The 11,279-nt window shown below is 51.7% G+C and overlaps 1 protein-coding gene across 1 annotated transcript in view; it reads left to right on the top strand.

Annotated features, from left to right (window-relative positions):
• The first annotated feature begins 1,248 nt into the window (after positions 1–1,248).
• NXPH1 (neurexophilin 1) overlaps positions 1,249–11,279 on the top strand; it is a 308,789-nt gene continuing 298,758 nt past the window's right edge. The window contains exon 1 of the mRNA XM_062178553.1: positions 1,249–1,302. Within this exon, the coding sequence (XP_062034537.1) occupies positions 1,249–1,302 (54 nt within the window). The remainder of the gene's footprint in view (positions 1,303–11,279) is intronic.

Here is an 11,279-nt window from a genome sequence, read left to right as displayed (position 1 = left end):
TCCCTCTCTTTCTCCCTTCCTCTGTTTCTTCCTCCACTTCCCCCTCCTTCTCCCGCCTCTTAAGTTTTCTGCACCGTGAATCCAACTGTGCCAAGCCTGGGCTCCCGCGAACCAATCCCGAGTGCGACCCCGGCACTGGGACACCGGCTCCGCCGAGGCTGGAAGACACAGCCGGACCCGTCCGCGCCGGAGCATGGAGACGGAGCGCCAGGGAGGGCACGTCCGGGGCGCTGAAGACGCCAGGCCCCAGTAGCTCCTCCATGGAGCCTGCCCAGAGCGGTCCCTGCTCGCCAGCGTCGCCCCCAGTCCTGTGCGGTAGGTGTCCTTCTCCTCAACTGTTTCTAACGGGGACACCTTGGGATGGTGGGCACGAGCACGGGGCGGCGAGGGCGGCTCCTGTTGGGGGATCGAGGATGCCTGGCAGGTGACCCTCACAGCCCGAGGCAGGCTTCCTCTCCAGAAGTTAGCGACTGGCTGTGCCCCCTTGGCTGGAACGAAAGTAGTGCTGGCGATGTGACTGTGTGCACGCGTGTGCAGAGGCTCGAATGGGTAAACTGAGCCCTGTTTTCCTGTATGCAAATTGCATCCCCTTCCCCTCCCCCACTTCGCCCGGCGTGTTGAGGTACCCTGCACCTAATCCTCGTCAGTTCCACCTGCTTTTCTTCTCCCGCGCCCCCCTCACTCAGTCTCTCTCTCCCTCTCTCTTTCTCTGTCTCTCTCTGTTGGTGTGTACGTGTGTGAGCACTGCCAGGGCTGGCGAAGAACCAGCCGCTGCCTTCAGTCCCAACCGCCCGGCCAGCGAACACTAGGGCAGGTCTGGCTGCCAGAGACGGTCGGGCTCGCAACCAGGCTGCATGCACGCGGCTCCCTGTGTCCCGCCGCCTCCGGCCTCCGCTGCCCGAGAACTCGCACCCTAGGAGCGCAGGACGCACGGAGCCCCTCGCCCCGCCGCCCTGCTGCCTGCGGACCGCGCACTGGCTCCTTGGAGGCGCTGGATTTACTCGCTTTTCGATTTTTCGCATTCCCCGCCCGATTCTCCTGGTCTACCCCTCCCCGCCACGACCCCCTCTCCCCGCTTGCTCGCCAAGCCTAACCTTGCCCGCGTGGTCATGGGATGTCTAATTTCATTTGTATCTAGGCTGCTGAGAGCGCTCCTTGCTCCGTAAAGTGGATGTCAGGTGGATCTATGTTTTTGAAGGAACAAAGACTCAGCGAAGGCACCGCCAAGGAAGTTTGAGACGCGGGAGGATGCAGGCTGCGTGCTGGTACGTGCTTCTCCTCCTGCAGCCCACCGTGTACTTGGTAAGTCGCGGCGGGTCAGGCGCCTTTGCCACCCCGCTCCGGCTACGGGGCGAGGCACCTGGGCGCGCGCGGGAGGAGGGTGAGGCCACCAGTTCAGCGACAGCAGCGTTCTTAACGACTGCTTTGGAACAACTTTGGCAAGCTGGTCTCCAGGTCCCTGCGGGATTTTCACATCCCGGTTTCCTGCCCCAGTCCCCCCTTTTCCTGTGCGTGATTCTGAGCAGCGGCTCGGGCGCCCTAGACGCCCAGAAACCAAGGAGGCAGTGGGACAGGATGCTTTAGGGGCGAAAGGACAGAGAGAAGGGGTGGACGGCACGGAGTTCTAGCATTTCATGCCTAGAGTTTAAACTAAGGGAAATGGGTATAGGGCTGGGGAGTGGGAGGCATGAATCTGCCAGGGTCTGAGACTTTGAAAGTGAGTCTTCGCACCCTCTCCTGCAGCTTGGAGATGTGGTACGGGAAGAAACTAACTTTCTCTGACTTGCAAGGGTTCAGACAGGAGAAGTTGAACTCTCAGGGGCACAGAGAGCCATCAGAGTTAGGTGAGAGGTGCTCCAACGACCATGGCCCCCCTTCTCTCCTAACCTCTCCTTCGCACCAAATGACCGAACCCTGGCTTAGGCGCTGAGCCCCTTCCCGGGGGACTGCCAGGCCTTGTTAACAAGGAGGGAATCCTTGACAAAGCCACGGCCCAACTCCTCCAAGAGCGGGGGCTCTGGCGTGGGGACTTCGCACGCGGTTGGAACCAGGTTCCAGGGAGAAGCGCTTTGTTGTGGTGAACGGGGACCTGTGGGCACCACGCCGAGCCTAGGAGCGTGCCATTTCTCGGGTCTGGCTTCTAGAAGGACCAGGGACACTCGCACCCTGCTGGTGAAGTTGTGCTCAGCATACTGACCGCCCTGGATCATCCAGGTCCGTGAGAGCGCACCGAGGGCTCAGAGTGTTCTGGTTAGAGACGTGGAGCGCTAGAGCAGCCGGAACTCTCTGGAGGGCCTGGATAAATGGGATTGGGGGTGGTGCTGGCGACCCTCAATCGCGAGTCTCCGAACCAGCAAGCCTGAGAGCGATAGGGTTTTTAATCCTTGCAATTGACAGCGTTTCTCTGCCGTTGCCGTGGCGCATGTTTCTGCAATGCTGCGAATTGTGTGAAGTGTGTGCATGTGATTGTGTGAGTGCGTGTGTGTGTATGCGCGCGCGAATATATATGTTCAAGGGATTTCAGCTTCAATCCCCGATGTTGCCTGTCTTTGCTCCTTTATCGTGTGACCGTAGCAGCCGCGGACGCCAGAGGGCGCTGCGCATCAGTGTCCTCGCCCATAGGACACCTTGGGGTAAACAGGTGAAAGCCGGGGCAGCCAATGAAAAAGAACAGCCTTTCTGACCGTCACCGAAGTCTGTGCCTTCCCCCACTGGAACGCACACGGAATGCAAAGAGAGTCCTTCCCATTGCCCATTTCAATCACCCTCGCCTTTACCTGTGCCCAGTAAGCCCACTGACATTGAGATCCCAGAGCTGAGGACAGAAAGTTTGGTTAGAAGAAATGCAGATTTCTTTTTTTTAAATTGAGAGATAGGGAGGAGAGCGCAGTGCCAAGTGAGAGCCAGAGAAGAGGAACACTAACGATTCCCTTGACCGTCCTCACCTGCCTGCCCCCTCCTCTGCACACCTTTGCGCGCGGCCTGAACCTCGGGACTGTTCTTACGTCCTTGGGCTGTGCTTACATCACACAGCAAGGGCTCGCGGCTGTGGTGCAGTTTATTGCTCGGAGCAAGTATTTCGATAGTCTGGAAAATAATCTATCAAAAGCAGAAGTGAAATCAATACGTTGTGTTAAATTTTAAATGTGTTTGTTGGCAGTTAAACCGTTTTCCACTCATTACAACAACAGTGCTGGATTTATTCTAATGTGCTGCGTTCTCAACAACAAGCGCATTAATTCTCCTTTAATTGTAAACTGGGAGCATTTGAAAACCATTCAGTGTGCAAATTATGCTGATTCAATTACCGTTTAGTTACAGACTTCATTACCTGAATGCCTTTTGGCGATACAGAGAAAGGAGACAATTTTTCCAATTTCACTCAAAACAATACAAAATGTGAACAATAAAATAGAGAGGGCGATTTAGAAGTCCATTCTTTTTTCTCCGATCTAAAGTTGCTTGGTTTGTCGGGGATTAGAAAGCACAGGAACCCCCAAACAAAAGGCTGATGGCCCTGACCCAGGGTGGTACCTCCAGGGATTGTAATCCCGGGTTATTTGCCAACACAATTTGGAGCTGTTTTCCTGGAGGAGCAGGAGCTGACTTTTACCATGGAAATGAATTTAAAAGGGTGAGGTGGGCAGTCTCGTCAGGATGCTTGCAGACAGATAAAAGAAGCAGGGAGCCTTGATTAAAACTCTGGGGTGATGAGCAGATCAAGAAATGATCATGGTTTTCTCCATCTATTTCATTAAACATCAGGTACAGTAACTGAATTGAGCATTTATTTGTTGCTGCACTCAAGCACATCTCAGTCCTTTGGAAGAACCTGCAGTAGACCCACACAGGTTGTCAGTAGCTGCTTCAAGCTACCTCCAAGAAGGCAAAGGTGACAAAAACATTGTTGTGTGTGTTTCCCTTGAACTGACATAGTCAGGGAAGAATTTCATGAGTAATATTTTGTCTTGATGAGCTCACAACACAAGTTATGTGACTGGAACACTTGATTTGTGTTCTGTCTCCTAGCTGTTACCTGCAGCGCACCTTGCTCTTTAAATCCATGCACTCCCAGTTATGTTTCTGAAGAAGTAGCCCCTAAAATTATATCCAGGGAGCAAGGTATCTCCTTTATGGAAAAATTTAGGCTTCTGCTTATAGAAAAAAATCTTAAATCTGTCCACATTTGGGAAGAGTTTTTTTTTTTTTAATTGAAAAAAAAAAAACAACCATGTGCAGCAGATCTGCACTTCAGACTACGCCAGTTACCTATTTGGATGAATCTTCTCAGTGTATGCTTCTTGGCCCAGGGCTCTTTGCCTGCCTGTTCAAAGGTTAAGGCTTTTGTGTTTATAGAAATGGATGTGCCCTAGTTTAAACTAGAAGCTTCTTTTAGTACTGCAATGAGAAGCTAATTAGAAACATATTTGCAAAGTTACTTCCTGAAGCACATTAGCTAACATATCAAAAATCACCACGGGGCAAGATCCAGCTACAAAAGTGCAGGGATGGGAAACAATCTTTTGAAAATAAAAGTAAGGAAACATTTCACTTGATTGAATGTTGAGTATTACAGGTTGGAAGGTCTGAATTTAGTTGGAGAGGAATCTATGACAACAATGCTTGTTAAGATTTTTAACAGTCCTGGAATCTTTATTCTCTTGTCATCTCTGGACGGATTCCAAGATATTTTCAGTGTGATGTAATAGCTTTGAATGGAATTGAAGCACACTCTGGATAAACTAGGAAAATGTGTTTTTTTACGGTAAAGAATGGAGTTCTAAATTGAGTTATTCTCAGTGGATCAGGTGGAAACTGAGGTCACACAGAAGAACATTCCCCTGCAGAAAATGTGGTGCTCTGTTTGGGAGCTCCCCTGTGATAATTCGCAGAGATTTGAGTCTAATGAGTCTTCTTTGTACATGGCAATGCAAAAGTTACTGACAGTTGAGTCCAGAGACTCTTATAAGGAGTTGCATGATGTTAGCACTACTCTAATGAGGACAGTTCCTGTCAGTTCTGTTAGGAATTAAGATTGCCTATAAGCTGGTTGCCTTTTAGGCCAAAAATTGGTCAAGAATTGAAGATCCTTTTTATACCTTGCACCACAACATTTTTGAGCCATCTATCCCCTGTATTTTAGGGTGTCCTTAACGAAATTCTACACCAATTGTTTATAGATTTAAAGAATGTGTGATATACCCAGAGGATACTAACTCTGCACCTTTAGAAGCCAGTTTGGATAAGTGACACTCAAAGGAGAGGGGCTGGTAAGGATCACTGAAGGTGGGGCAACAGCAGAGGGAAATCAGCAATGTCCATCCTTTGGTGTAAGTATACATACTTCCAATCCTTTGAAAATTGAGTCAGCTGCTTACTGAAAATTTCAATTTGAGCATACTCCTGAAGGTAAACTAAATACAATAAATGAGCTACCTACCCATTGGTCTTAGGTGTTTCCTATTAAAGCTATTTTTTTGGGGGTAGGCAGTACTTAAAGTTCCCCATCAGGCTGCATTTCCTAGCTATTCTACCATAGGCCAGCCTTTCAGATGCAGGATTAAAGCCAGATTTTTAAAAGGATCTTTGCCTCAAGTATCACTAGAGAACGCCCAGTCCCCAGATATATTCATCCCAGAGCTCTGTGGGACAGAGAACTTGCTTCTATTCCTGGCTTTCCAGGGGGTTTACCTTGGTCTTGGGCCTTCTAGTGATAGCTTCCGGGGAACTGCCTTCAGTGTTAGGAGAGAACCAGAATTGCTCCAACTCACTCAGCGGTATTTTCCTGGAAAGCCATTAAACGCATGGCTCCTCTTTGTGTGAAGTTGATTTCTATTTGGCTTTGAATTGTTGACTGCTATTTCCCCCTTAATGAGAGTGTTGTCTGGGTGAAAAATATATATCGGGTGGATGGGAAATTGGTTGGCTTTTTTTTTTTTTTTTTGAGATAGGTGCCCAGTGTCCTACTTTTTTTATCTGAGGGAAGATTTTCCACAGACTACAGAAATTGACAGCATTGTCCCGGGTAATAACTGCCGTCGACAATATTTTCTAAAGGGCATTTGAGAGATGAAAGCATTTGGATATTGCTTTTTCAAATAAGCAATTTTCTGTCTTGGGCTTCTTTGATTTTATAGAGTGGGGTGGAGTGGGGAGCATTAGGGGAGAAGGGGCCATGCTTTGATAAAGCGACTCCTGTTCTGAAATAGTCAGGCGCTTTTCAGGTACCCCAGGAATTCCCGGGTCTGAAGAGAACCTCAATGGATTCAGCTCCAGAGGCGTTGATATCAGGTCAAAAAGGGAATCCCAGGAACGGACAATGGCACTGTTTTGCACTCCCCAGCCCACACAGCAAGCCAATGAATGCTCTGAGAGTTTGCCTGCTGTCAAGTGCCAACTTAGAACATGGGCATTCTTTTTACCAAACAAAGAGCCTAGCTTTGATTCAAGCCAGGAAAGTTACTTTGGGGTAGCCAGTCCTTTAGCGGCATCAGGTCTCACGTTAAGACCGTTATCAGCCCTAGCCATTTTAATTAGGAGGCGGCGGGAGAGTCTGACCGCAGAGCGCCGTCGGGTCAGCGGCTCCGGGGCGCAGCGGGGTCGCGGGGTGGACCTGAGCGCTCGCCTTCCCCTGCGTCCTCTCTACCGTTTGCCTGGCTGGTCCCGCCGCCCGTTTGCAGGAAGTTGCGGTCTTGATTTATCCGCTCATCAGGTTTCCTCCGTGTCAGCATTCGCCCCTCCCGAAGCTTGGTAAACACAGCGCGGCATTTTTCTGCCGCCGATTGGCATGTTGACGACTCCGCTTGAAGGAATGTGACAATAAAGTGGGAAACCAAAGCTTGGCAAGCACTTAATCAAGGATAAAAAGGTTCCGCTGTAAGGATGTCACTCAATTTATTGTGAAAGTCGAATGAATTACGTTTAATGAAAGTGCTCCCCAGATGAATATTACCAGCAATTTCCTGAGTTGGCTCTGTCAGCTCGAGATGAGGAAATGCCAGCCTAGATCAGAGAAGCGCGCCGGTCTCAATTACTATGCAACCCTTCCAGGAGCGGCTTTTTATTGAGATGATATATATTGGCGGCTTCTTCGTGGCCCTGCGCGCGCCCGAGAGCGCATTTGCGCGTTTTCCAAGTTTGCCGTCCGCCCCCGCGGGTTGCTGGCTGTTGTTTAAACTTCGGATGAGGCGCAGCATCTTTGCTGCGGGCTGAAAACCTAATTACCTCCTTTGTAAACAGCTTTCGCTAGTATATTTACTGCGAGGTGGGGGGCTGGTGGGGTGTGTGTAGGGGGGTTGGGGGTGGGGCTGAGAGACTTCTCCTGCTAGGGTGCCCTTTATTGTGGAAATAGGGTGTCTAGTCGGGCCTGGCCTCTGGATCATGGACAGCGAGGTGGCAGCAGGAGAGGGGGCGTTGGGCTGGTGCGCCCCGTGGGGTCCCAGGAGCTGCGAGAGATCTCCGGGTGCCTCTCGGGTCGCGGTTGGAGAAAAGCTTCCCCCCCACTCCTCCCTTTAAATTAATGAGCGTATTTTACCCATTCAAGCCGGAAATACGATGGGGAGGGGGGTGTACAGGCCGCTGCCAGAGCGCATCGCCTCATCTGCATGAGAATGGAGAACCGGGAGGCTTTTCTTGTACCGTTTCTTTCTCCCACAATATGACAAATTGCAGCTTAGAAAAACCGAGTGTTTCCTTAGAAACTGGCTCGCTGGGGCTCTGCGCGTCCCGGCTGGACCAGCCTCCGTCCGGGCCTCGCCCGTCACCCGAGCCGCCCTAATGGGTTCTGACGGCGAGGATCCGAGCAGCGGCTGCCGAGGGCGCACAGCGAGGCCAGCGCTCCCCACCTCCAGAGGGAGGGGGCGTCTCCGGCACACTTCCCGGGCTGTGTGTCAGCCCCCTCCCCGCTATTAGAGTTGAATGGCCATTGCAAGCCATCTTCTACGGGAATAAGCCAGGAACCTTCTTCGACGTCGGCTTCCTACCCTCGACTCGGAAACTCAAGTCCTCTGCCCAAAGTGCCGTGTTCCGGCCGGGACAGGTTTTCCAGCTGGAGCCGCCGCCGCCGCCGGGCCTTATTGTCTACTTTTAGCCTCTGGTGACCTCGAGCAATCCGACAGGTTTAGGAAAACACCGGTGCAGCCCTCATGCGTCCGGACCCCAAGCCCCCACACCAAAGCGTCGCTTTTGGGAAACTTGTCGTCGACGCGGACGAGCTTCGGCGCTCTAGGGGCAGCAGCCTGGACTGCGGCCGTTCTCCAGGAAGAGACCGTGGGCGCCCGGACTGAACCGGGCGCGGGCGGGCGGCGAGGACCTGGGGCCGGGGAGCGACGCTTCAGCACCACGGCCAGCTCCGCGCGCCTGGGGCCTGCCGCGCGGCCGCTCTCGCCCGGGCTCCCGGCTTCTTCTAGTCCAGTTTGCGCTCCGGACTTACGGAGACCCCTGCCCGCGGCCAGGTCGCGGTTGGAACAACCTGCTCGCCCTCGCAGTCAGTCGGGAACACCCAGCTCCGCTCGCTAGGTCCCCAGTGTGTCTTGCGGTCAGAACCCCGGGCTTGCACCCAGCCCCCCCTCCGCGGTTGCGGCGTCACGTGATCCCCGCAGAGTTTGTGCAGAGGGAAGGCGACTCGTTCTCTCCCGGTCCCACACCCCCCCTCTCACAACTCATGAAATCTACCCCTCCTCCCCCAAACAGAGCATTGCATCTGGTAATAAAGTAGAGCTAGAAGTGGAAGCCTCATTGGACACACAAGGAAACTGAGGCACGGAGAGGGAAACCAACTTTCTGAAGAGTAAAATCATGTGGGGCAGAAATGATTCTGGCGCCACCGCTCCCCTAAAGGGAGCGAGGCTGGAGCTACCCAGACGTCCGCCAGAACCAGGCGCCTGTCAACGGCCGCGCGCCGGGGCTGGGTGGGGTGCGGAGAGTCCTAATTATTATGAATTTCTAAAGGAGCCGTAATTATTCACGGACAGCAGGACAAACCGCGGCCCTGGCTAGGGAATCGATGTGTTTGCTATCGAAAGTGCCTGGCTCGCCTTTAATGTAGACGAATGGGGATGCAGCCTCATTATTTTCCGTGGTTGGTCTCGCCGGCATCGGCCTGTGCGGCGTGGAATCTATCATCATTAGACCGGGATGGGGCGGGGAGTGTCCTTATTTACTTACCAAACAACACCCCCACCCCCACCCCAGTCCCTCCAGGCACTCAGGCCCGCACAGTCGCCGCCTCGCCTCCCCACCCTCCGTTGCGCGCTCTCCGGGGCTTCTCCGTGCGCCCTGGGGCCGACGCTGCGGTCACTTCCAGTGCGCTCGGTTCCTCCTCAGCAGCGGCCACAAGGCGGATTGGATCCCGAAATAAACCGGATAATACCCTGCGTTGGCGCTAGGGGTTGTCTTATGTCAAAGGCGAAGGTCGGCTGGGAAGTCTCGCTCGTCCTCTCTCGCCTTAGCGCAGTCAGTCCTTTCCTGACACCCGAGTCTGCACATCCCCGCAGAGTTAAAGGAGCCGAAATCGGGCGAGTAGTTCTCCATGAGCCCGTGGGAGAAGTCGGCTCGCAGAAAGCCAAGCCCGCGGAAAGAGAACGCACCTGGCTGTGCAGAGGGTAGGGAATGGAATTCAAAGGGAAGCGAAGGTTTAGGAAAACTGCCCCCCGAGTGGTCTGCGAGGCCCTGGCGCGATGCGCCGGCCTTCTCCAGGCCGAAGTCCGGCCAATCCGGGGCGGTTTTGCTGGTGGAGAGAGGCACGCCCCCGCACAGAGGTCGAGGCAGGACACTGCTGGTCCGCAGGCTTTTCCCCTTCTCCCTCCCACAGCGCACACTCCCTTTTAGTGTTTCTCCCTTACAGAAGTTGTCTACCGTGCCTGATAGGCCCGATAGGAAGCTGCCGGGATGAAACTTGTGTGACCGTGCGGGTGCCTCGACAGTTCCCCACAGTGCGATAGTTCTTAGGGCCAACTGAGGGGCGCAGGTGTACTGCTGGAGTCGTGGAGCGGTTCTTCCTGTAGCACAGCGGATACAGTGCTGCGGAGAAGGCGGTATGGGGCTTTTTTTTTTTTTTTTAAATACTAATCCCTCCTTTGTTGCAGTAAGATGATTCTAATATCTAATCATAATAGCACTAATAAGGGCAAAATTAAAAAAAATTATGAGTGCTTGGGCATGAAATTATAATGACAGTCCCCCCGCCCGCCACTGAGTTTTCTTTTCCTGTAACCGCCACCTTTCAGGGTATATGGTGGTCACCTGAGTGTCTTTGTTTGAGAAACAGCCAGCAGCACAGTGCTGGCCTGCATGATCTACTGACATCATTTCCTCTTACCCTCTTCACTTTTAGAGGCTTTGTAATTAAACTCTGTGAGATATATGTAACATACATCCAGTGGAGAGCCCTTTTATTTATATTTACGTTGCATGCTGAGAAAGGAAAATTAAGGAAGTGCTTATATTGAAGTAATAAGCCTGCTTTGATATTAACAGAAATGCCCTTTTAATTTACTTTTCTCATGTCTAGAGGACTATCTTTGTGAGGCCAGACTCCACAGTCATGCCTCTTTAAAAGGAGATTTCAATAAAGTGAAAAAGACATTTATTAGCTCACACTAACTTAGAGGAACAAAAGGCCAGGCTAAGCGCTTGCTGGAAATGAGCACCATGGTCGAGTGCAGTGTGGCGCAGGGAGCTACACAGAAAGAGCTCGCTACATTTTCCTACCTCTGCCTGCTTCTCAGCCACCACAGTGCACAAATTTACACATAGAGTATCAGGGCCTTCCAGCCAACACAGTTACCACAGTGCAAACTGGCAGGAATTTTTATGAAATTCAAAATCAGATGCTAAAAGGAAGGAGGCATTGATTTCCTTCTTTAAGAGGAAAAACTGGTGATTGACAGGCTTGGGGGAAATTCCCTGTCTTAGCAGGGCCATTTTCACTGACAGGTTAAACCCATGCATAGACAGAGAACAGAGAAAGGCTGGTACGAATCTATGGAGCTACCTCTTTGAAGGAGTCCATAGAAAAGTATTGTGGAACATCTTTTTGTTTTCATAAGTTACTGGATTTGAAATTTCAACTTGATTCAGACATTACTATTTTCTCAAGAGGAATATGGTTTCTGACACTGAACAGTTGTCCTATTTAGAATTTTCGGATATAGACTGAAAGCAATTGTGGTAGAGAGAAACTACTGACATGATAGCTGGAATTTTCGTCATGTACGTATACTCTAGCTGAACTTTAGAAAATTATTCTTCTCCTTGTAACCTTGTAGTGAATGTTATTA

The sequence above is a fragment of the Lepus europaeus genome, chromosome 20 (assembly GCF_033115175.1).
Source record: "Lepus europaeus isolate LE1 chromosome 20, mLepTim1.pri, whole genome shotgun sequence".
In the NCBI taxonomy this organism is placed as follows: domain Eukaryota; kingdom Metazoa; phylum Chordata; class Mammalia; order Lagomorpha; family Leporidae; genus Lepus; species Lepus europaeus.
This window is presented reverse-complemented; position numbering and strand designations above follow the sequence as displayed.